This window comes from Rhea americana, unplaced genomic scaffold (genome assembly GCF_003343005.1).
Source record: "Rhea americana isolate MKP2758 unplaced genomic scaffold, rheAme1 scaffold_11, whole genome shotgun sequence".
Lineage (NCBI taxonomy): Eukaryota > Metazoa > Chordata > Aves > Rheiformes > Rheidae > Rhea > Rhea americana.
In genome coordinates, this window is record NW_028185150.1 from 8,710,087 (window position 1) to 8,737,173 (window position 27,087).

At 37.6% G+C, this 27,087-nt stretch overlaps 1 protein-coding gene across 1 annotated transcript; it reads right to left on the minus strand.

Annotated features, from left to right (window-relative positions):
* Positions 1–13,298: 13,298 nt before the first annotated feature.
* CUNH9orf85 (chromosome unknown C9orf85 homolog) lies at positions 13,299–27,081 on the minus strand. Its single transcript, XM_085313698.1, has 4 exons — positions 26,945–27,081; positions 18,581–18,687; positions 14,843–14,956; positions 13,299–14,140 (listed from the first exon to the last, which is right to left on the minus strand). The coding sequence occupies exons 1-4, from the start codon at positions 27,044–27,046 to the stop codon at positions 13,963–13,965; spliced, it is 501 nt and encodes a 166-aa protein (XP_085169824.1). The 5' UTR covers positions 27,047–27,081; the 3' UTR covers positions 13,299–13,962.
* Positions 27,082–27,087: the final 6 nt, after the last annotated feature.

A 27,087-nucleotide genomic window follows, 5' to 3' on the forward strand; every position in this document is an offset into this window, starting at 1 on the left:
TTTTAAGATTAGCCAACTGAGCAAAATGAAAAAAAATATAAATATATTGGATGTTGAATATAAAAGCAATTTATTCAATTTCAAGCCATTCTTCACATTTCCAAGAGTCATAGAAGCAAGGAAAAAAGAGGGAAAATCTTTTCCTATCATTTGATTTCAGCCATCATAGTGATGCTTGACCAGCTAACTAGACAGATCAGTTGTTGTACAAATTTTATTGTATTGAGCCGCATGATCTAATAAGTCAGTGTGTGCTTTCTGTATTCAGAGCCTTTCATTAGTAGCCCTCACATTATTGTAAGGATCATTTATGGAGATTTGTATTAAAAGCTAAAAGAGTCATCTATTGATAAGATATCCCACTCTTTATATACTTACTCAGGGAAAAAGTAAAAAGGTCCATCCATGACTTTTCACGGAGCAGTTTACAGTTCATGTAAGGTGCTGCACTGAAAGGGTGTGTGTGAACACTAATATACTACTGTAAGAATAGGAAGTACATGAAAAATACATTTGTGTGATTAATCATCAGTGTTAGGGCCAGCCATGATTCCTCTCTGGACTGCAAATACCAGTATATGTCTCCAAATAATCGGAGCTGATGTCCCTTTTTGGAATGAGGCTACCAGGTGCTTTGAGATGGAGATTCCTGGCAGCTCTGCTGCTGCACTGCTGCTTGACCGAGGAGACCTGTCCTGGAGCTGGGGGAGCATAGGGAGCATCCCTTGGAGCATCTTCCCTTGTTTCAGCATTTCGAAGGCAGCTTTCCAGCACATTGATGTCACTCAAACACTCGTTGCTTCAGCTACAAACCCGCTGGGCACCGGTACTTCACAGATACCAGTGGTGCACTGGCCAATTTTAAAGAACGTGTTAACGATGGGTAGGTAGTATTCATGTGGTGAATACTGAGAAAYGAGCACAGGCTCCTCCATCATACACGTGTTCAGGAAAATCTTRTTTTGCCTTTGGATTTGTTTGGTCAGTTTTTTTCCAGTTTGCCATCAGAATTACCATGTAGATGGGAGATTACAGGTAATCTGTAGCACAATACAATAATTGCAGTTAAAAATTAGGATATATCACAATAAGATTTGCTATTAGTACCACATTATGAAGCAGTCAGAATTATTTTGGCAAGATAATTCTTTTGGGGGTGAAGAAAGGAGTAAAGCTGTGAGAGATGACAATCTGAGTAAGAGTCTGTGTCCAAGTTAAGCATTTATAGTAACCATGGTTACCTACTTCTAAGTGAGAAACAGAGAAGGAATGTACCATTTGTCTTCTGTAACTGTCCTGCCCTACCAACACTATATTACATTTGGACTTGGCCCCACTTGGCTCAGCTATTCAAATGCATGGGCTTATTTTGGATATGAAAAACCGAAGAAATTAGTCAGCATGTTCTTGCTCTCTGCAAACAGGAATCATTAAAAAAAGAACTCATAACAACAACAAAAGAAAATAAACTAACCGAGTCACAGCTTCTTTTCTTCTTTTTTTCTTCTTTTTTTCTTCTTTTTTTCTTCTTTTTTTCTTCTTTTTTCCTAATTGGCACAAAAATAGTTTCGAATTTTTTCAAAGGCGAAATGCAGCTCCAAGAGGTTGCCTGCAAAAGGCCAAGAGGACTATTAAAATTTGTAATGTAAATTGCATGTGCTGCATAGAGTGTTTTTAGGCCTTCTGCACTGATTTAAGTCTCTCCTGTAGGTGCCTTCCCTAACAGAAAAATGTTGCTAATAAAGAAGTTAATGACCTAAAATGATGATTAAAGGAGTATTCAGGAAAATAGTTTTAATGTTTATTAGTTTATTTCCACCAGCCAAAGACAGGACTTTCATTTTCTGCTCTATCCACTTGTTCAAATTCTCACTGATTGTCTTCGTCAGACAGAAGAGGTGGTGATTCTAGGAAGGGAATTTTCTTCCACCTTTATTCAGTCTGAACTTAGGAAATTCTTCAGTAGCTGCCTAACTGACTGGGAAATACCTATATAAAATTGTATCTACACTGAAAGTTTCATCCAACACATGAAAGCAGCAATAGCTCTATATTCCACCCCTATCACCTACCTACCTATGTGCTACTTGATAAATTGCCTTTATAAATATCCAACAGTGCTTAGTGCTAAACAACATTCTCACCTTGATGCGTATTTACTTACTTAACCAAGAGATAATTTACAGAGGAGGAAGTAGTTTTTTCTACTATCTGTCTGATCAGCTATGCCAGATAAATAAATTACATAAATTCTGGAGCACAACAACAGTAGGTATCATTTGGCTTCATAAATCATGCAGAGCTAAAGATATAAGAAGTCTAGGTCAGTAGATACGTATATGTATTTTATTAGATAAAAAATTAGCAATTAGCAATTGGATATTACAAAGGTCTGCCATTCAATAAGCAAAATGAATCCTCCTGTCATATGTTCCTCTGCAAAACCCAGAAGGATTTGCAGAAGAAAATGATTTTATGTTATATCTAATTTGGTCTAAAAAGATCTATTACATGTCTTTCAAAAACAAAACTCGTCTAATTTTCATGCACTGCAGGTAATAGTATTTTGTTCATTATACAGTCAATTATGGGATGGCCTGTGCCCTTTACAGTAATACCATTTGCAACACAAGCAGCACTGCGGATCAAACTCAGTGTTCCTTGAAAAAAATCCTGCTTTCAGCATTTAATAGAGACCCAACCAACTAGATTGCCCATTCTAAAAAGCACTAAGATATACTCACTTAGAATATCCAATGAGATGCAATTAAATTTATGTTATAGAAAATATCTATTTTACTTCATTTTAATATTAAGAAATTATTTGTACAACTGTTATTATTACTAGTACTAAAACTAAACTTCATTGTAAAAACTGTCAATTTCACGTGCATTTTCATTTCATGCTTTTGATTTGGTCTTTAATTATTAATGTTTGCTTGCATCATAATTCATGGTGCAAATACAGTGACAACACCAGGCATGACTGATGGTTTTGGCACCGTTGCRCTTTCCATTTTGTCAAGAAAGAGTTCCTGACAGCTGAATCATTGCTAGTTTAGCTAATCCAGTCACCACATTTACTGCAGTCATGGCAAGTGATTCATGAGCTAAACTGTGAACAAAACGAACATTTCATCTGCTCTATCCTCCATGCCAAACAATAAAAAGTATAATTTTTTAAAGCAACTCTTTTTGACTTTAACTGTAATGGTTCATTTGCAAATACCATTTAACAGAGCACACTGATGCCCAGCCCCCAGTGTGATGTTATAAATATAGAAATACTGTTCTTCTGTTACCATAGAAATGGTTCAAGATCACAATAATAATTTATTGAGGCATCTAGAGAAGATCCAACTGATGCTGTTGAATTTCATCTGTTTTGCTTTAAGTGCATGAAATACAGTCAATGACAAAAGCAGTTCAGCAGTCCAAAAGTAAACTCTGTGTATTAAAACCGCCCTAACTGGAGAGCTGGAGACTGTCCTGACATGGGAAAGCTCTGTCACCTGCGGGCACTGAGTAGCCCATGAGAGGGACATCTGCCTGCTCCAGGGCCACTCGTGGGGCTGCCATTTGCCGAGGAAAGGCTAGAAATCCAGACAGGTGGTTTGTAGCCATCTCATCATCTCTGCTCTCCGGTCTCGCACCAGCAGAAGGTGGGTCCTCCAGCTTGGAGACCTGAGAGTCAGCTCCAAGAAGTTACTTCAGGAGTGTATTTATTTCTGTTATATCAGTTTTATGGGCTGGAAAGAATTTCACTCAAAAAATATATTGATCAAGAGCTGAGACCTCCACTGCAACAAAAACCCAAGAAAACTCACACCTGATATTTACCTTCTCTGAAATATACTGATGAAAGAGCCTGTCAAAGTAACTTCTGCATGACAATTTTGGATAAATCAGGTCATTACCAACTGTGACCAAATACCCTTGTGAATTACTACATTACAGTGAGACTCCACACGCCCATAAGGGCTTCTTAGTGGAATCAAGATTTGTTCTGAATATGTTGCATAAGGCTTCATAATAAAAGTAACAATTAACACAATATAAATAAGAATTAGAAGTTCACAGTCCATTAGATCTAGTAGCAAAACTCCCACTCATTTTTAACAGTCTGGATTTGGCCAAATAAAATGAATGACCAAATAAATGAACAAATCTGTAATTCTCAGAAAACCCTTCGGTACTTCCCAGAACAGAAAGCCTGTGCAGTGTTGCTTTTATCTAGATTTGAATAATAATTAGATAAACACACTAAAGCAAATCTGAATGCTAGTACACATATGGCTAACTGCCAGAGATCACAGATCAGAGTATAAAAGGAATTGTGAGAGGAGTAAAATAYCTAAGTTTTTCAGGAGTGGCCAGTAAATCATTTCTAGATTTCTGTTCCCAAGCACTTTTGATTGCAGCGTGTCCTGCTCATGTAAAAATGACCACCCCCATATTTAAATTTATCCAGAGCACACATATCCAAGAAGTTCTCCAGGAAGTTTTGAAAGCCCAAGCCAGCCTACCCCAACTCAAATGTCATCATATATGATTCCAAATGTTCAGATCTTAATAATCAAGTGTACAATAGGTATGTTTTACACAGTCTTCAAATCCTTAGCTAGTGAAGAAGATACTGATTTTTTTTTTAATAGAGGTTCAGATCATTGCTTATCATGCATTTTACCTAGCAGTGATCAGTGCAACTGACTTTCGGCTGGGGACAACCATTTTGTCAGACTAAGGCATGTGGATCCCCAAGTGTATGCTCATAAATTTTCTTACAAACTTGCTAAGTCTGTGTTTAGGAAGGTCCCTACTGACAGTGTTATAATAGCTTCTGTGTTTGGCACTCAGAATCAAGAGTGCTGTAACACTAAGACAATTCAGAAAGCAAAGTCAGTGCTAAACAAGCAGGTGCTTATTTGGATAAATTTCCACATGCCAAATCAAACCAGCTAATCTCTTCTTGGCAAACTGATGAGAAAGGTTCAGATTTTGTTGGCACTACTGCGAAGATCTCAGATGACCACRAAGATGCTCTAGAGAAGCTGTTGCTGAAAAGTTTTTTCTGGTGAAATGTCATTTGGTGGCAACATTTTTATTTTCTGGGTTCCTCTTCTCACAACCCCTCCATCCCAGTTTTCTCAGGCTATTGAGGAAAATCATGAGCTGAGGTTAATATATTAATGTGTAATCCTCTTCAGTGTCATTTATACATATGTGGAAGGAGGTCACCGTTTTTTAATTAACATTGCAGAATGCCAGAGTACTAAAAAAGCATGAAGCACTCACTTTTGAAAATTCACTACCTGAACATGTACAGTATTCTGCTACAGGTGTGGAGGCCAGGCTGGAAAGCACAGCCTTTTAAGCTTTCCCTATAACCAGCCTGCAAACTAAAACCCAAATTCTCAGCTCAGGTGTCCACTGTTGACTCCAGCTCCTCTCCTGAGTCATGTAACCACACGTTACATGTGCAGAATATCAGGATCACAGAGATCTGTATCAATCCAAACAAAAGCCACCTCCACCATATTAAATTAAAGCACTTCTAAGATGCTCAGCCTGGGATGACTAGAAGTTTTAAAAGCTATTATCATCACATACTAACCCAACTTTAAGCCAACTTTTTCACTTTGTTATAGTGACATCTGGTGTTGTAAGGGAGTTGGTTTCTCTGTGACAGAAAAATGAGGATTAGATTAAAAGGAAAATTAGAAACGCTTCCTCATTCAGTGATTTACCAGATGCCACTGCCAAGCAAATATAAAAATATATGGTATTCTGAATGCAAGAACTCTTGTATCTCTTTTTCCCTTTGTTCTGCATTTATTGGGGGGGGGAAGCTAACTTTCTTCTTTCAGCTTCTTAGACTATAAGAAGTCATACTTAACTTGTGTAGAAATCACACGAAAGGTAGCAAAATCGAAGGGGCAAGGCATAAAATGGGGATTTAAGAATTTTGGATTCTATCTGCTAGTCCCTTGCTTACATTTCTCATGTGAAGCCTAGTAGCTCAGGTGATCCTTCCTGCACCTCTACTAACTCATTTACACAGTAAACTCACTGAAACAGCAATTGCCACACAGAAATGGGGCCCTTCTCTTTAGTGGACTGTCAAAGTACTCTCAAATTAAAAAGACAAAAAGAAAAGAAGAAAGAAAAAGAAAGAAGMAAAAAAAGGTCAGAATAAGTTGAACATGAAGATTGCTAGACTAGTTTGATGATAAGACAGTTAGGAAAGATATATTTAACCACCAATATAAGTTACTCAAGATCAATAAATCAAGCTCTCTTGTAACCCAACTTATCTTTAGGAAGGGGCAAAGTCCCACTTGTGGAATAACACGACTCAGTGGTTTTATCCTTAAAGCAGTAGTTTTCTGCAGACTGGAACTTTGCTCAATGATGTAACTAATGTTGAACAAAGCTTTAATATAAACAAGAAAAAGAACAAATAAAAAAAATCAAGCTACAGAGCAAAAGCAATGATAACACTATACCTTGACTTTGGAGAGGCCTGGTTTCATTTCCAAGAATTGAGGTCTTAATCTGAATTATTCTTTTGGGGTCATTGCCAGGCCCAGGAGAATAAGTGCATTACAGAATAGTTGCTATCCATTGCAAAGTTCTGTTAGTTGCTTCATTTTCCCTTAAAATTAAGAGTGCTGCAGCAGCAACAATGTGTTTCGTTTCTTGGAGCCTGCTTGCAAACCTCATTAAACATGCTAGGGGGCAATAAACACTAACTTCTTGTCAGGCCAATTATGGTAAAGCAGCAGATTTATTACTGGCGTTAATTACCGTGCACATTGCAGTGACAGCTGTAGACTGMGGAGACGAAGGGAGGCAGTTGCAGGCTGTGTGAACCTCTGTATTTCCTTACTCACAAGCTCAGTGCTGCGTTTATTTCAGTGAGAAGCTTTTTCTTCTKTTTTGGCCTCCAGCTGGCGTTTTGGACAGAGCCGGCGTGGGCAGCCTGCCTGGCTCCCTCAGCCGCTTGGCAGCGGTCCTGCTCCGGGTTTAAAGACGAGCGGCGTGCACACCACCCCTCCGCCGGCGCCTCGCGCGGCGGTCTCGCTAGCGGCGAGCGGGACTTCTCCGCGCAGCGGTGAACAGCACGCGCTTTTAACGCCAGCCTCCTCAGGAGACAGCGCTCCGGCCCGTCACAGGCTGAGGGCGTCAGGAGACAAAATGCCCAACAGCACACGCTTCCGACGCGCTCTGGGGAGCACCGCAGGCCTTTTTGCCCCAGCCAGTCAGCTGCTAATGTGGTTTCCAGAAGTGACGTCCGCAGCCGGCCATCATCTTTGTTTGGCTTCCCCAACCCTCTGAGGGTCGTTGAAGCGCGACGGTGTGAGCGGAGCAGCCAGCTGAACACAGTGATCCAAAATTTAATGCTTTCTTGATGCAGGGAGATCACTGTGTCAGTACTATTTATACTTAAATGCAACCCAAGCTATTACGCAAACTGGAAAGCATAGAAAGTTTTCTGTCGAAACACTGCAAAAGCAACAGACCTGAAGTTCCAGTTACCACATCCTTTGGGGATGGCTTAATCCCTGACGTTATACTTTCCTAAAATACAAAACTTCTAGACACTTATACCAAATTCCTCATTGGYACCAGTCTTTTTAGGGTGCAGAATTACAGATTTATAATGTAACAAACATCTTCTGTCATTTCTCTAAATAGTGTAGGCACAGGCTAGTTTCATTTGAAATCACTGGCAAGTTTTGTAACCAATTTATGATAAGAAAGACTGAGCTCATACCAAACAGTTACTGTTACAGTTACTGAGCATGAGATGTTAGCAGTAGCCAGAGAAGGATGTTACATTGACTTTATCGTGTAAGCAATAGCAGATTTGCTGTTGCTAAAAGTCCTATTTTAGTCTTATTTTAAGGTTTCTGTTTTTAATAGAATTGGAAGGTTTGGGGTTTTTTTGCATGACTTTACCAAGAGAAAACATTTTAGAGGCCTTTTTTCCTTTCCCCATGACCTGTAGCCTCATTTTATTTCATACATATCTCAGAAATATCACCACTTCAGAGCAAGCACTTTCCTTTATGGTTACGGTAGCAGCTCTGTTGCTGCTGCTGGGAATAACCCAGAGTAATCTATTGTTCCTGTCAGCCAGAAGCTGTATCAGCTTTCATTCAAGCCGKCATCTTTCACAGTGCAAAACCAGATCATGGCACAAAGATAGAGAATGATCCTAAAAAGAACAAAATACTGAGGAGATAGACTAAGGTCTATGAGAAAAAGCATCTCAGACCGTCACAAATGCAGCTTGCAATTATTCRTGCAATAAATGTTCAAAGTTTCACTAATACTACACATACTAATATGCAAACCATGGATATTCTTCATAGATCCTCTTCACACAGTATGTCACATATGTTCACGTAGGATTTAGGAAACAGCAAGCCAAGTGCTAGGCACAGGGCTGTGACAATCTTGAGACTCAGAAATGCAAGCCATCCTAAAAAGAGAGCTTTCCTATGAGCACTACTATTCAGGAACACAAAAAATCCATGTATTTTTTGTACAAAAGTATAATCATGCTATGGCTATAGGAAAAACAAAAAAAAATTTGATACTGTGATCAAAGCATATTAAGTTATGTGATTTTACCACATTCTTCTAACTTGTGTTTCTAAATCTCTATCAAAGAAAATAGAGATGGTACATATATCTGAAAATGAGGCCAAATCTGAGCATGAAGGAGGTAGTCTTCAGTGTCTGTTTTTCAGGTCTTCAAATTCAAGTCTTTTATCTACAACTAAATTATGGATCTCACATTATTGCAAATAGCAATTTTGTCTCAGACTTCAGTAAGAAAAAAAGCAACTTCTCAAGTGATTTCATCCAAATTTTTTAGAGGCTCCAATCTGCTACGTGAAATAWTATACCAAGCACCTCATTTCTAATCTATGTTAAAGTTCATTTGCCCAAGAATATTTTACCAGTCCCTGAACAGAAGTACTTCACTTTGGACACTGGTTTATGCAACCATGCTGAGGACAGGAATCCACCTTTTTATACCAACTATATATGATGAGTTATGAAACTTTCTTTTTTATAAACATCTTTTGCCCTTTTAATAGCTGACAGATTTTTATCTGGCAGGCAGAAGAACGAAGTGAAACAGATGTTAACAGTGTGCATGACCAGCTCACTAAACACCTGGATATTAAGAATGTCTCTCCATGTTACTTATAAACCTTTACACATTAACTCTGTAAGTCAGTCTGATGCTTCCTACAAGCAGAAACAGATTCGCATTTTCTACCAGAATCCATCTGTGTGAGAACTCCTGAACAAAGCAGAGGTGCARTTGTAGTGCTAGAGGGTTACCGGGTAGCTCATATTTTGCTATCTGCTATTTTTTCCTCTATTTTCTTTGCTAATGCCATGATTTGGAGAAAACAAATCATCCTTTTTTAATTAACCAGTAGCCCTACAAATCTTCAGAGGCTAGTACTGCATTAGTAATTTAGAGGAGTTAATCAGTAATCARGACAAAAATAGAGGAGCTCAGCCCCATGCAAAGCTTAGAACTAAATCAACTAACAATGCTTTTTGTATGGCCTGGTACTTCAGAAACATTTGACKATAGGATGTCTGAGATGCTTGTGACCTTTTAACAAAGGTCATTAYGCTAGGGCTCAGCACTGCATCCATACTGGACTCTTCTCATGCTGCAGTGAATCTGGACTCTCTTAGAAAAGCCTCTTATAGGAATCTGTTTTTGCAGAAATCTTAATTTGCTTAAGTTAACAATGACAAGTTCTGACAGTACAAGCTTATGATAAGCATTTCCCTTGTGAAGCGAGAATGATCTTGCATGCTTTTTTACCACATGCTAACAGTCCATTATCTAATTAATTACTGTCAGTGTTGAGTCACGCTAAATGAGAACTGATAACATTTGAAAGACAATCAGTTAACAGGAATCCAACTGTGTCAGCAGCATCACTGCATCTCCTTTATTCTTCATATGACTAATTATTAACATCTATCATTCTCTTCTCCAAGAATATATGAGGTAAGGACCAATAAGGTTCAGTTCAATTTCTGGCTCTTGTGAAATGCTCCTAATCAGTCATCTTAGGTAGAGTGCTTAAACTGCATCTCAGTGTGCTGCAGCCATGGTGATATTATTATTCCCCTCTCTTAAGGCTTAAAAATACAAATTCATTATTCTTTGTGAAAGAAGGTGAAAAGACCTTTCAAAATCTCAAATAAAAAAAGTAAAAATTAAAATATGATTGCTGTTACGTAACTACCCTAAGAATTTTCTCAGAAATCTAAGACTTTTAATCTCCTTCCTTCTTTTGATTTTCTCATTTAAATAAGATTGTATCTAAGACCAGGGTTTAAAGCAGTTCTGCCTGTGGATAATGCTCTGATCAGAAAATTGTTCACAAAGAACTTGTAATTTGGAACTATTAATTAAAAGTCTTAGGAAAATCAAACCTTACAGTCATTCTAAATATGATATATCTTTGGCCACAAATTAGACAATAAAATCAAAACTGTTCCTTTTCTTTCTCTGCTAGAGTTGTTTCCAGGAAAATAAAAACTGATTTTCTCTATAATAGCAAATGTACACAAACTCTTCTAAGTTAGCAATTTTGAGAGCTTTAGCATGTGGTTTTAGTTGCGGCAGTCATTTTCAATAGCATCTCTTTTATGCACATGMGTCAAACACAGGGAAACCTTGCCAGAATCACATCTTGTCTTCACAGAGGCTAATGCCAGACAGCTACCGCTGTAGCTGTCCGTCATCTAAGCATAATTTATCAGCTGCAGTACCAACTGCCCAACTAAACTCTGAACGGAAGATTCGGTATGTGATGAAAAGACATTGTCTGGAGGGGATTTTTGAGCTTTGTTGTTACATGTGGCTTATCTGTGTGCCATTGCTCTTCCCTAGTATTGACAGATCGTAACCACTTTGACCAGAGAGCCCTTCCCCTTATTTTCAGATTATGCAGCTATTGTCCATTCCATGACACATTTTCCTATCATCATTTCAGGATTTCCTCTCACCTTTGGGCAAAGTGCTAGACCATGACCAAATATTTCCGTCTGAGAGAATGTTTGTTTTACGTATATCACTTTCAAAAGTCAAATTCATTTTGTATGAAACTCATTGCTTCCTCTTCACAGAGCTGCTTTTTGAAGCTGATTCCAAATTACCTATTAACACTCATCACGTGCATGAGGAGTTATTCGTTGTTTACTCAATGTCACTACTGACGTCAACTGGCAGGACAACAGGTGATGTCACACTAAGGCAGGTGTCACCACTGTCCTGTTGGGAAGACTCATCTATCAGCACAACATAACCTTCAGCCCAGTTTCGAATCACTTCTGATGGGGCCAGACAACAGAGTAGCCAAGTTAACCTCACTTTCTGCTACCAAGCACCTCTTGGTGCTCTGCAGCTTCCTGATCTGACTCAGCCAAGATAGACCATCATCACTCTACAGATTTTTAAATCAGGTATTTCTTGGTTTTTATTAGTTGAAGTGAAAGAACCTGTGTGTTTGATTACAAAGTTGGTTGTTTAGCTTATAAACAACATACTTGGAGACTGGGTGGGGAAAGGAGATGGGCTGTTTGGGTCATCAAATCTAGTTCTTTATGACAGCAGATAACTATGCAATAAGCAACTCCAGAAGGACGAATAGAGAAAACTTGATAAACTTTAGATTTTTCTCAGAGAAGAGCCACAAAGATCATGATGCATGACAGAAACAAGGAGCAGAACTTGATGAGCAAACTCATCAAGTTTGCTGCTAAAGGTTACCACAAAATACTTGGCAAAATATTTTGCCAAGACCAACTTCCACCTGCTTGAAAGATCTACCTGTGACAGAAAAATTAAAATAATCTCTTAGGTAATGATGCTCAATAAAATTTGTTGAAGGGTAGCAGGGAAAAGGAACAACAACAGAGAAAAAAAGCAATTATTAGTTCTTAGAGATCATTACAAAGGTAGGTTTTAGCTGTTAAGCTACTATTTTACAAATGATTTAGAAAAGGCAAATAAGGTGCTTTATTGTAGCACTAAATTATATAAAAATGAAAGATGAACTTGAATAAATAAAAGAAGCAGCCTATTTTTAAGGCCTGAAATATAATGACAATCAGCTGGGCAGTTAAGAAAAACCTATATGAGCTATTATTCCATTAGAACAATGTAAGAATTCTACAGGGACTGAGGGGGGATCTTATCAATGTGTACAAGTACCTGAARGGAGGGTGTCAAARGGACGAGGACAAACYCTTTTCCGTTGTCCCGTGTGACAGGACAAGAGTCAAYGGGCAAAAACTGAACCACAGGCAGTTCCGCCTGACCGTGAGGGGGAATTTCTTCCCTGGGAGAGTGACAGAGCACTGGCACAGGTTGCCCRGGGAGGTTGTGGAGTCTCCTTCTCTGGAGATCTTCCAGGCCCACCTGGACGCAACCCTGTCTAACATGGTCTAGGTGACCCTGCTGMGCGGGGAGGTTGGACTAGATGATCTCCAGAGGTCCCTTCCAACCTTACTGATTCTATGATTCTATAACATTAGTCTCATTAAATGCTAAATAGATAGGCAGTTTGTCCTTTAAATTAGAGTAGTTTCTGTCCTACTGACAGCCAAATGTTTTAAAGCTCCTTAGCTTGATAACTGAGGGATTTTTTTTTATATATAGCTTACAGCTAAGGTCAACTACAACAGCCATGGGGTGGCAGAAGTTCTATCTCATTTCAGTATTTCCCTTCTTTTAAAGAGATACAAAAATCCAACAACCCACATTTCTTACAATTCATCTGAAGAAGCCAGTTTGGGAATCAAATCTTAGCTGACTCTTCTACTGTGAACCAGGCACTCCACCAGTAAGGATATGTGGCTGTTGTCACCAGTTCACAGGCTAAATCCAGATAAAATATTTTACATCATTTAATTACTAGGAAGTACTTCTTCAGTTTTATTTATTGAAGTAGTAAATTATATAAAGAAATCAAAGCATTTCAGTTACGTCAACAGATAGTTACTGCAAATTTGGTTGAGCTCTTTCTAGATCTTAATCTACACTGAAATAACCTCTGGGAAGATTTGAAAATCAGGGACTACACATTCTGCACTATAATGCATCTATCTGTATCTAAAAAAGCAACAAAAATAAATGCTGTTCTGTAGGAGCATCTCTACATAATACACAAGTGTTTTCACATCAGGAAAAACTAAATTAGATCTGCATTCAAAGGAAAAGAACATGTGAAAACAATTATGAGATTTTTTAAAAAGTCTTTTATTTTCCTTCATTTTCAAGACATTGCTAGTAATAATAATCACAAATTTAAAATCTGTATTTATATATGGTAAATAAGCATTAATTGAACTGTCCTGATGATGGCATTCAGGCCCTCTCTGCACACAAAAGAAACAGCAAGCATAAGGGTAATGGGCACTTGACTTCTCAATGCTCTTTGGAAGCTCACTGACAAGAGTAAAAGTCTGAAGCTTTTCCTTCAGAAAACTGCCATATTTGATTTAACTTTTCCTTTTTTATGACAGGGCCTTTTATACATACTTCATATTTTCCACATAGCTTTCCAAGTGTCTATAAAACAGTCATATAACACTGAATTTAGAACAATTCCACAAAGAGGCTTTATTCCTCAGAAACAGGAAGTTGTCACATATATGCAAAACATACTTGTGCTTAAAGATTCAGGTTCTGAATCCTTCCACAAGAACTCCTGCTTTAATACAGGAATACATATCAATGCCCCTTCTCCCCCTCCCCCTAAAAAACCTAACAAGTATTAATAGACAAAGTGCCAACTTTTATATGCAAGCATTATAGATGACAAACCAGGCTTTCTGAACAGAAATTCAAGGCAAACAGTTTATTACATTTTATTTTATTCAGTCTCTTGAGTAGAAACTCAAATTTTAGACTTCTGTCCTTTCAAAATTCATGCTTTTAAATCTTTCTTCAAGCACATCAGAATCTTCATCATTGTCTGTACTACTGAAGTTTGCTTCAAAATCCAGTTCATCCTCCAACCCACTTCTCTCTTGGCCATTTTCAGTAGCTGTACTCTCAGTTCTGTCTTGCCCTTTATTAATCCTACAGAAAGCAAAATGAAGGTATCACCAGACTACTTTTGGAAGTACAAGAAAACAATGAAAAGTAGGTTATTTTATTTGAGACAGAGTGACAACTTCAAGTTACTTTTATTTTAAATAGAAAAGACAGTAAAGAAAGAAGTCTCTGAAGATCTAAGACAATTCTGCGAATACGCTGACTAACTAAACAACTGCTAGCCAGCTGACAGGTACTAGTAAATGAATTCAGGATGCTCAATAAAGATAGAACTCTAGTACAACAGTTATAAAAACAAAATCCCACTAAATACATTGTAGCTACTGTGCTCAACATCAGCCCTTGTTTAGTTTACTTCTGTTCATCAGTAACTGAATCATAAAATGACAGACTAAATGCAAACAGTAAATTGGCTTACACATATTTTATGGTGCTCTATCCATTTTAAAACGTTTGCTCCTGAGGAGGAGATGYAATTTACCCTTTCATATTACAATAAAGTGTCTTATCCAAGTAAGAATTATTTGGTCTAGCCACACTAACATCAGTAGGCATTTCACCCTGGCTTCAACAGAGGAAACTGAAGCTAATGACTCTTAATAATTCCTGTCACGATTATTCAGAATATAGGCATGAAGTACAACAGCTCCTAGGCAGTTTCCAAACATGCTTTATTAAAAGAGGAAGACAGCAGTTCTGAAGGTGTGTAATCTAACAGCTACTTACGGAATTACAATTTCTTCTTCCTTTCCACATTTAGCACAGATTCCTAGTTTAACAGCACAAGGCCGGCAAATAATATGGTAAGGATCTTTTATAGCTTTCTGGAGGCATTTGACACTGTGAAGAGAAGAACACAGCATTAAAACATTATTTGTAGGCACTTATTAAACATTCTATGTTCAAAGACAACATAAACAAACTACTGTGTTGTTCTGAAGAGGCACTGTTACAGCCAGTTTCATAGGAAACAATTGATTTTGATGCCTGCTAAAACATGAAGAACATTGCCTGTTTTCTTTTTCAACTTTTTCAGAAATAATTTTTAAAATTAGAACCTAAAGAGAAACATAAAAGGTAAGAATTTTTATATTTGAAGAAAAACACTAATCTTTCCATTCATTTCAATGGGCTGCTTTGCTTTAGAAGCTGCATAACTTTTTCCTCTGGTTTAACGAAAAAGGAAAATCAGAATAAAGTACAAAAAGGCACATGCACTTTACAAACAAAAGCTTTCAATCCAAACAGTACAATGTCTTCCTCTTGAACTTCTCAGAATATAAACAAAGCTAGTGCTGGAGTTTGCTTTCTAGGAATATATGTCTGCATGGAACAGTGTTCTGTTCTGGAAAAAAAACCCAAACTTAATTAATCGGAGAGTTTTGGCTGTACTTTCGAGAAATGATAAAACCTTGCATATTAAATAATTTCTAAACTGTTATGGCTTAATATTCACCTGATAACTTTAAAGCTTTGTATTTTTGGAGAGTAGAGCCCAAAACAACATATCCCATGATATGTCGCTGGCGTTAAAGACACCCTTCCTTGGTTCTTCAGGCCACCAGGTCCAACAGAAAGGATTGCGCATATAACTCTCAAAAGCAGATTTGGCTAAAACAGACTGAAGAAAAATGCCAAGTGTTTTTGTATGCCTTGTAAGTAGAAACACAAGATCCAGCATTTTCTGAAACAGAATTTGACTTGCTTTCTGAAGTTCCATTCCTGAGCACTATCTTCTCCCCACTATCTTCAACTAGACTCTGTAAAGTTTTTATATTGAGATGCACATATCCAACTCCTTAACAAAGTGTGAATTCACAAGAACTGGGGGGCTGACCTGCTGGAGAGCAGCTGTGCAAAAAATGCCAGGCTCTGGGAGTCCARGTGGACAATAACAACCACAGTGAGCCAGCAAGAAGACCAATGGTATCCCAGGGTGCATTAGGAAAAGCACTGCTAGCAGGTCAAAGGAGATGATCCTGCCCCTCTGCTTAGCCCTGGTGAAATCACATCTGAAGTAGTGTATCCAGTTCTGGGCTCCCCGGTACAGGAGAGACATGGAGCTCCTGGAGCAAGTCCTGCCAAGGGCTACTAAGGTGAGGAAGGGACTGAAGCACCTCTTGTATGAGGAGAGGCTGCAAGTTCAGCTTGGAGAAGAGAAGACTGTGGGGGATATTATCAATGTGTTCAAGTATCTGACATGAGGACGTACAGAGAATGAGGCAGACTCTTTTCTGTGGTGCCCAGCAATAGGATGAGAGGCAATGAGAACACACTGAAATGCAAGAAAGTACACTTGAACATACGGAAAAACTTCTTTACTATGAGTGTAACAGAGCACTCAAACTGCCTGGAAAGGTTGTGGAGTCTCCTTCCTGGAGATATTCCAAAACTGTCTAGATAGGGTCTTGCACAATGTAGTCTAGGTGACCCTGCTTGAGCAGTGGAGTTGGACTAGACAATTTCCAGAGGTCCCTTCCAACCTCAACGGTTCTGTGATTCTGTGATTGCTGTAGAATACATTTGACAAAAGCAAACTCTGATTTACCTGATGTTTCTAGTCTTTCCTTTCCCCGTAACAAAAAAGATATACTGAGAGCTCACTGAAAATATTTGTTTAGTATTTTTCCCTCCCAATCAGTTGCAAAGACCCATGAGTGTCTTACCGAACAGTGGCATTATCAACGCAAAGTAAAAAAAATATATATTTCTTTTTTCAACAGTTTAATTTATAATGTTCAAATTTGTGAAATAAAAGTGAACTAGATCTTAGGAAAATTCACAGTTGCTGTACTAAAAATCATGATTTTGTCAATGTTAAGAAAAAAGAAAGTGCACAGAAGTTCATTCTCACTTCGATTTGAAAAATTCAGTCTCTCATCACACGGCAGTTACATTCTTATATACAACAGAGCCATAATTTAGAAGCTTCACCCCTTGAAATTCTTTACAATCTTGTTCTTCCCTTCAGTCAATATACTGCTATAGATAGGGCTAGAAACCACTGCCTGGAGATCTAGAATGGCATGCAGTCTAATTCACCTGCTCACAAATATGAGGAAAAAAATATTATATATTTTGTCATAGCCAGTTGTCTTCCCATAATGTCACTTTTTATTTCTTATGCTTCTAAGATTTATTTCTTTTTTGCCCACCTTTTTTTTTGATGTGAGTGCAGACACGGCAAAAGAATCAAATCCACCACAAAACTATTTATTACAGTTCATTATTTCTGTACAGGATACATAACCATTTGAGAAAGACTTAAAAAAAAAAAAAAAAAAGATACACCCCAGCTTTACCAATCGTGTGCATAACCAAAAATATTAACTCTAGAAACTAGTGAGACTCCTGCTTAATCAGGTGTAAAATATTTTTTACACAAAAGAATGAAATAATTTATTTTAAAAATAAATATTTATCAGATGTTGTTTCATATCAAAAAGAGTAAAACTTCTCACAAACATGGGAGATGGTRTGAATCAACATTTCTTCCCTTTTAACCTACCAAAAGCAAAATAAAATGCACAGTCATTGAGGGAGCTGCACATGTTGCATTTAGAACCTCTTCATAACTCTTCTGTGATTTTGTATTTCAGAAGTACATAACTGAGAACAACTTATATACACAAAGAAAATCAGAGYGATAAAGCTGACTATATCATACCCCACAGTCCAGCTCTTTAAGTTTTGCTTCACTGTTAGGCCTGTGCCTGCAGCCACAGAGGTAAGGACCTATACAGCTGAGCATGTCATGAAAGGAACACTATCCACCTAAGAAAATTAATATATCACATGCCTATGAAGTATTTCAAGGGATTTATTGTTATGTACTTGCCCCAAAAAAAATACAGCTCTGCATACAAACAAYGCTAAATATTTTATATTTAAAATTATAGTTTCATGTAAGAAAAGAAAGAACATGCTAGGAGATACTAAAACACAGCTATTGCAAATATTTGGCAGGAATAGAGGTTCTTGTAATGCTGAGAACAGTGTTATTGATGATTTTGACAGGGTGCACAATTAAGTCTTTCCTCGCCTCATTTCTATGCCAAACAGTCTTTGTCAACTGTAAAAATCTGATGTGTGGTTTTCTCTAATATCGACTCGCCATAAAATCTTAGAAAATTAGGGTATATCTGGTTCAGGTTTCTCTTTTTGTTAAGGAAGATGCACTGACACACTTATAGGTCTACAGTGAGCATTAAGAATGTTCAAACATTTTAACAAAAAGCAGAGAGAATCAATTGCTTTTCTACTGTGTTTTCTTTTCAAATCTTTAAGATGGAAAGATTAATGAAGTATATAATTAACATTGCATTTATATTATCATTTCAGAATACAAATTTGAAGAATGTCATATAATAGCAACTACTACTTTGGAGTTTCCCAAAACAGAGTATTTTCCCAAAAACTCAGAAATTATATTCTCAGTGATTAACCCAAAGTATCTTAACTCACCATTTTTTGGGTTTTGATAGTAGTTTATACTTGTTGAATTTTACCCGCCACTCCAAGATACCTTTACAATGCTGACAAACTCCATCATGAAGCTTGGCATTTATTTTCTGAAAAGAAAAAAAGTGAAGAAAAATGTTTTTGCAATTCATACAATATTTAGAAAGATGTTAACTGATATTAAAGTAAGTATTCCATATACATTTGCTAGTAGTAAATGTATGCAGCAGGAAGAGCAGCCACGTAGTCTTCTTAAATTATCAAAAACTGACAACAAAAGGTGAGTATTTTTAATTATAATTATGACATTACTTCCATCTCTAGAGATTTTATAAAAAGGTACCTTTAAGTAGAAATACATTCTGAAGTACACCGTTTTTATTCAGAGAAGATGGCTTACAAGACTTAACATTTAGCTTATTATTGTTCAAGCTATTGTTACAGTACATAAAGTGGGTTTTCTCATGATTTTTTCCTCAGAGCACAATAAAATAGAATGGACACATCATTTGCTGTCAAACCATTCAATATCTTTTTCATTATAACCTTTCTTTACTACCAAGTAATAAATTTTTGCCCTCAAGCCTCTAAGACAAAATCCATGAAACAGTCATTTAAACCACTGTGTATCTTCAGGACAAGGCAGTRTTTACCGTAGGATCTTCTGCAACATTTTATATTTCTTTCTCTTTGAGAATACAAAAGCTCAACTGGCCACCACTATTTGCACAAGAACAGTTATTCAGAATACAGGAAACCATACTATTGCCTTAAAGAACATGCAACATATACTGAGTCAATCTACCTTCTTTTTCTTCTTTCTCCAAAAGTGCCAACACCAATAATAACAACAGTTACTTTTAACAGTACCTATTGTACTATTGTACCAAAATTACATGAATGTCATAGTCTAAAAGAACATCTAATGCTTAGAACACCTAGGAGTTCTTTGGGACAGATTCTGCATTGAGCTTAAGGAAGATTATTCTCTKACAGATACATCAAAAAGTTTATAAATTCATACAGTAACTTCTGAAGTTATTGCCTACTTTTATGATCCCCCTACTTCCTACTACTCCACAAAATACTACTTCAAGATAATAAAGAAAATAACAAGCYTGTCTTTAAAAGTGTAGTCTTTATTTTATTCCCAAAATAGTATGAGGCAGAGAAAATGGTGCTTAGGAATGAGACTATWCTATAGGACTTGGTTTCATTCTTTCTATCTTTACTAAATTTCAGCCATGCAGTACRAATTTTCCCATGCTTCATTTAGAATCATAGAATCAGTAAGGTTGGAAGGGACCTCTGGAGATCATCTAGTCCAACCTCCCCGCTCAGCAGGGTCACCTAGAGCATGTCAGACAGGGTTGCATCCAGGTGGGCCTCGAATATCTCCAGAGAAGGAGACTCCACCACCTCCCTGGGCAACCTGTGCCAGTGCTCTGTCACTCTCACAGGGAAGAAATTCCCCTTCACGTTCTGGTAGAACTTCCCAAAACTGTGCTGCTTTTTGACTGTTTCAGTTAAGAGAGTGTTATCTTTCTTTCAAGTGACTAACAGAGTTAATATGTTAAACAAAAAACCCCCAATAAACCACAGGTTTTGCAAAATGCTTAAAGAGGGAGGTTAGCCACGGTTCTGATGATGGGAATGTATTATGAATGATTTTTTTTCAGAAAACGCAAATATGTAGCTAATCTAGWAACTCTGAGGGAACAAAATCATTAGTAATGATCTCACATGTATTTGCTAAAAGGCTGGCAGTTCAAACTTCTGTCAGCACTGACTGTACTTCATTCTTTCAAAATTTACACAATTTGAAGATAAGCCTTCTTTTCAGCACTTAAATAGCACACAGTAAGACTCCAAGTAGTATAGCCTGAATCAACATCTAATAACCTGCAAATTACCCAGTCCTCCCTCTTGCTCTGCTGATTTACATTAATTAGTAATGCAGAAGGGGAGCAAAACACAAATGCTGTAATTTGTATTCCCAGAAGCACTTTACAGTAATTAGTTATTTTTAGCATTGTTAAGAAGTACAATAAACTTCAAAAGACTGCAACAGTTTGAGCTGAACATAGCTAGCTGCTGCAAAGCAATATCTGTAAAAGGGGAGTTAGCCTGCTGGCTTACAACTAACCAGTTTCCAATAATACCTGGTGGCATCACAACTGAAGAAGGAAGCCCTGTTACACATAGGCTCAGTATGCCACATACTTGAAATGCAAGAGGCTACGCTCAGAAAAGCTGCATATGGCACAAGCAATACAGAAGAATGAACTTCCTTCAGATGGAGGGGGGGGGGTTACAGTGCTACAATTCTTATTTTAAAGTTTGAAACAGGTAGTTGATTAAAAACTCTTCTTTAAAAAAAAGTACTAAACATTAGCTATGAAACAAGGAAATAAGAGTAACCCTTATCAGTTGACCTTTATAACGCGTTTTTCCTCAATGCTTATCATATGGCTGCTGAACACAAATAGTGATAAATATTTTCATCACAGACAGTTAAAATGCAGGCCATCCCAAATTCCTAAGAGGCTTTTGCATATTACTCATAATATAGGTCTTCTCTTCGCACGGCTATAGCAACACTCACTTTAGTGKGAGGCCTGGAGGGTACTATATGGCACAGCTTGTGTCACTGGGATTTCTCCACCTTTGATTTTATACTGTGTATATAACACTATACAGTGTGTTGAACAGCAAAGCCCCAAGTTCTTATCTGATGTCCTCATCTCAGAGATCAGTGCTCCCTCTATATTCTTTAGCACATCGTTTCACCACTCTTTAAACTCTTCTAAGCATTAAATACAAMGATTGAGTATACTACATTAGTAATTACAGTTAAGTTATTCTTCAGGAAGAAAATGTTCTGTTAGAAGGCAGTCTCAAACAGAGTTAATAAACTGTTTTGTTAAATCATAAACATACATTTGTAAAGGAAGCTCATCATTCTTAAAGGATGCTGTAAATGTTATGGTACTACTAATAAAAGAATAGGACACTAAATTAAACTGTATCTATTATAAAAATCACATTTATGTGTGACTAAGATCCTCAGCCAGGCACATAGATTCATGCACTTATCTCAATATGATCAACTGTAGAACAAGTCCTACTTAGAGACATGAAGAAATCACATATGATATYTGCTCAGAAGATAACAATTGAAAGAAGTACTACAGCTTTAAGTTCTGATTTTCTAACAGGCATATGTACAGCACAGTCTCTTCGTCCCCTTCAGCAATTTCCTTTATTTTTGCATGACATTGCCACTTTAAGTATGGAGTGGTGTAGTTAATTATTGGCTCAGCAAAAGAGAATATGAGAGAGACTACGATTCTTACCATTTTTAGTTGGTTGTTGATTTAGAAAGTCAACAGAGAAAGATGACTGATGTAAAGTGAGCAAGTAGGAAGCATTTGTCAAGTTTAACCTTAATTTGCATGTCTTCTAAGATTATTTCACTCAGAAAAACCCAAGATTATTAAATGTTACTATTACTGAAGCAAGTTGACTTGTAATTTCCTGCAATTTTTACACTAAATTCAACATTTTCCTAAAAAGTATTAAATCATTTTCAAAACTAAAACACGCTTGAAAAAGCAGAGTCATCCATAATTAAAGATTTGAATCAACTGACTTCTCAGAATTAAAAGCTCTCATRACAAGCAGGAAAAGGAACTTTCCTCCTCTCTCAGTTCCCACTCAGAATGATGAAGTTATTTGTTAAAGCGAAGAAATCCTTCTGCTCTCACTTTTCCTGCTAATATACACTATTTATTTTACATTTTGTTACCTTTCATATATTTCTTTTTTTTTCTTTCACTCACTCAAGAGGTTGCTTTCCTTTTAACGGTTAAAAACAAGAAAGTTAAACACAGACCCGAACAAAGGTTGTCAACTTTGTTTTTCAATTAAAACTTTTTTACACAGGTAATTAGCTTTCATACATGAAGATGTGATAAGACTCATGGTCTGAAATGGATTTCTTTGCATAAGAATTACTTTAATAGATTAGAATATCTGTTTACCACAGTAGTTTCTTTATGGTTTTTACTCGTTTTCCTATTGTACTCAATAGTACTTCTTTCCTCCCTCCATTACTATACTTCCTCCAAAGGCAAGGACAACTCATCCAATGCTTACATTATTCTTATATATTCTCCACAGAAATGAAAGTATAAAATACAGATATACATACATAGTTTTTAAGTACACAGTCACAAAATATTCTATATCCATATTATATATACACTGCCAGGTCAACTGCACTAACAAAACAGCATCCTCTCTATGCCCAAGTAACCCAATATTAAATTATTTAATAACCTGCCAAAAGTAGTTCAGAATGTGTTAAAATAAATACACACCTACACCTACTGACTTGGCACACAAAATAATCCCTACTTTGAGCTAGCATTAAAGCAATCAAAAGCAAGATGTAATGATGAGGTTTCAAAGAAACTTCAAGTCTGTTTGGAAGTTCCTAATTTTTTCTGCACATATATGCATTTTAATTCACTGCAAAACTAGCACTGAGAACCCATCAACGGTCTGTTCTACCGCAAAAAAAAATATGATGCCAATACCATCCATAAACTTCCTTGGCAGAAGCACATGTGATACTGTTTCAGTCAACATGGCTCAGGGCAGAATTTCTGAACAAATATGCTTCTCAGAAAAACAAAACTCCACTCCTGAATATCAGAGTTCAACTACAAAGCAGATAAAGTAGCACAACAGCAGATGCCGAGATGCCAGCTTTTGGGGGGTTCTAATAAACATTTCAGACTGAAATAAAGTCCTCTAAAGAACTTCACTTGCTCACATGCTGTGCCAGTATTACTTTAAATTCCATTTTTTTACACAAATATTTCCTGATCTCTTTCTACAGAAAAATACATTTAACAGTCTTCCTCACAGGTAAATATTGATAGCTATAAGGCTATTTCAGGCACTTTTGTGTTTTACTGCTATGGACCTTTACACATGTGAAACCAAAATCTTTCTGTAAACTCAATTCCAAATGCTCACCTTGGAGATTAAGACATTTAGCTTCATTCATTCCAGTCAAGAACCTCATAACTGCTACATTCCCTCAGAGCAACCACTAATCTCAAAACATACAAAAGTAACCAGCAAGCAGATGTAATACACACTTGAAAAAAGGACTCCTATCCTCTTCTCTTGAAGCAACTGACCATAAATACGCACSGCAGCGTTATCTTAGAATTGAAAATAGATGCTGTGTTCACTCCTATTCTCCATAAAGAAAGGTTGTAGTTCACTTTAAACTCAGAATAACAGGGATGGTTTGAGAACAGACTTTAGCCTGCTGACCTCCTCTACTACGCAGGAAGAATACAAGCTCCAATAGTCCCAACACTGTTATCTGGCAATTTCAACTGAATACGAGTTTATCTATGTCTTCCCTTCTAAGCTATAAGTCATGCTCACTGACTCAGCATTTAAGTCCAACACTCACCCATTCCACTTCTACTGCCTTCCCACAGTGTTGACCAGTGTCTTCACTAAAACAAATTATTCAACTACATAGTGAGCTGAAGAAATAGCTGACACCAACAYTGTGGTAAAGCTAAAGTTCAGAGCTAATAACATCTGAAATTTAGAGATATGTAGATTATCYGGGGTGTATATCAGGAGTGTATTTAATGAGAGAAAAGAAATGAAGAAATAGATTAGTCATTTGGGTGTAAATATGAATCACTTTGTGGTTTACCATCTTATTACAATGGAATTTTGAAAGTTCTTGTTGAATGTTACTTAGTTTCACCTCCAGAACCACCTTCATTTACAGTTTCCATGTTGACTTACACAATATACTTTATACAAATGTATGTTTATGTAACACAGTGTATATTCCTCATTTCAGTGGCACAAATAGATGTTCTAAAGTATACTACGTAAAGCAAGCAAGAATCCATAAACAAATGCACAGATTCAACAATTAACAACACAAGAGTATCTTACCCAGTCTGGCTCTTCCCACTTCAATTCAACCTAATACGCARCCTTTCCCAGCACAGTTGTTGGCAGTTACCCAAATACAGTTCAGAAGCAGTGTACTTTGCTGCAAGGGTGTTTCACCTCAATCTGCCTAACCCAGAATAATGCTGTGGTAAAGATGCATCATTACAGGAAAGATAGATGGATCTGTCAGCATGTCGTGCAAGTAATCACATCTATACCCTTTAAGATTAGAAAAAGGATGGCAAAGTCACTGTCAGAGAGAGCACAAAACCCTTAAATAAACAAATAAAAAGCTGGATAGTGACTGCCAGMAGGGAAAAGTCAAAAGAATATTAGATCAATTTCCGCTGCAGATATTCCTCCATTGAAAGAAGCAGCAATAGCACTGCAAATAACTACCTGAATGCCACCCACAGAACAACCTGAAGCTGGAGTAGTTTATTCAACTACTGACGGAATGCCTGAATGCAACATAACATAAATCTTAAATTAATACATGTTCTGCAGCCTTTCAAGATAGCTTTGAGGGGTACAGTGTTTAACAGTAGCCAGAGACAGGTCACAAACCTTAAACGATTTTTTTTTTTGAGCAATGATTTGCAGATCAATCCGCTTTCAGTAGCTCTAAGCATTCTTTCGACCATGGAGAAGTATGAGAGAAGTGCGTCCATTCCCTCATCTCACTTCCCATAATCAAACTGATATTTCTTCCTTCTACTCATGATGGCCTGAATGTCCATGGTACATCTGATCATTCAGGTCTACGTGTATGTCAAGGAGAGACAAGAACGAGGTGTAAAGCTCAATGTAATCAACTCTGTATCTAAACTATAACATTTAACACCACCTAATCTTTGTTAGTCTAACTTATTTTCAAACTTTCTAAATAAGAGGATTAGGCCTAGTTATCATCACAGTCAGGCCCCTTTATATCCTTTAGCACTAGACACCAAAAAACTGATTCTGTACAYGAACATGTACCAAATGAAAATACATCCTTCCCGCTTTTCCCATTTACCCCAGTTATTTTACCCTTTATTAGGAAGCAGCTTCTTCAAAACCCTGCATTCAGCCATCACGAAAAACTGCAACCACAGAGGGGAAGAAATCATTTGCTTGAAACCAAAGCGAGAAGGCTGCAGCCCCATTTCACCCATCCTTTGTAGTTATAAAAGACTTTTTTGACAGACTGACTCTCTAGGATATTTTTGTGTGTGCAGGACAGACAGGAAAATATGTTCCYATCAAAGATCATGTAGTGACACACAATCAATGACACACAAGCAGCACTGCTTGGAGCCCTACAAAAGCAGCCTGCTCCACCTGTGAAACCAGTCCTACAACCATATAAAAAAATCTTCCCTCCTTGGTGGCACTGCTTTATTACTTTCTTCCCCTTCCTCAGTTATTTGACAGATCAGTCAGCTTTGCTTAAAGGGTTACTGATGTAACAACGGTATAAATAGCATCAGATGAACTTTCCAAAAAAGTTTTTTCTTCTGTTTTATTCCTATCTTTCAGTTTAGCTATGAAGACAAAACATCCTGCTTTATTGTTACTGCTCAGGCACACTTCTTGGTCTTCATCCTCTCCCACACTACTATTATGCTACCACAACTATAAGCATATTAAGTTTGTTCCAAAAATATATCGTAAATTATTTCCTTTTCCTCACTAAAAAAAAAAAAAAAAAGAGAGAGAGAGAGACAAAAATGGTGCTTTACAACAATAGTGTGAAATATCAAACTAGGGCAATGTGTGTAGAAAAGCACTAATAAAACAACTGAAGACACTTATGTTTTTTCTACCCAGAAAACACCAGAATATTTTTTCAGCCTTAAAGGAAATATGAGTCTCTTTTGAGTTACATCAAAAGTATGTGAGACAAACTTGCTATTTATATGAAAAAATAGGTAAATTGTGCAAAATAAATTCTCAAAATACAAAGATGTCTGAAGTGACATCAGATAGTTATGAGCTTTGAAGTAAGATACTAAACATCTTCCCAGAAGTCACATTAATAACACTGCAGAAAACGTTTACTTACTGCATTCACAGCACAGCAGTAAGTGTTTTATTTTTATCTCTCGTCCTAGTGCTTTGGCTTTTCGGTTTAGGAGGTATGTTTCAGGATATTTGCTTATGCGACAGCGTAAGACTAGGGCCTGGTGACAGCTGTCAGAAACGGACCGTCGGGGACCCGCCAGGACCCGTTCCTGTAACGGCACAGTGACTCTTCGAAGCAGAACCGAGCCAAACGTCCCTCGGTTTCTGCCCGCCGCCGCCCGCCGGCCAGAGTCGCCGGGCGCCCAACGGCTCTCGCCCCGGGGCAGGGGGGGCGGCGCGGCGGCGGGCGCGGCCTACCTTCTGCCGGGCGCTGGTGTCGTACTTGTCGTTGCGGAAGCCGTGCGCGTTCTGGTGGCGCTGCGGCCGCCGGCGGGACACGTTCCCCCGCTGCGAGCTCATCCCCGCCCGCCGCCGCCGCCGCCGCCGCCGCCTGCCCCGGA

What these genes read in the sequence shown, in the direction of transcription:
- CUNH9orf85 (XM_085313698.1), bottom strand. Translation starts at nt 27,046, where the DNA reads ATGAGCTCGCAGCGGGGGAACGTGTCCCGCCGGCGGCCGCAGCGCCAC. An exon ending in ACACCAGCGCCCGGCAGAAG is followed by an intron (nt 18,688 to 26,944) that starts GTAGGCCGCGCC and finishes TTTTCTTTTCAG; the next exon opens with AAAATAAATGCCAAGCTTCA. An exon ending in GAAGAAGAAATTGTAATTCC is followed by an intron (nt 14,141 to 14,842) that starts GTAAGTAGCTGT and finishes TGCTTTCTGTAG; the next exon opens with GATTAATAAAGGGCAAGACA.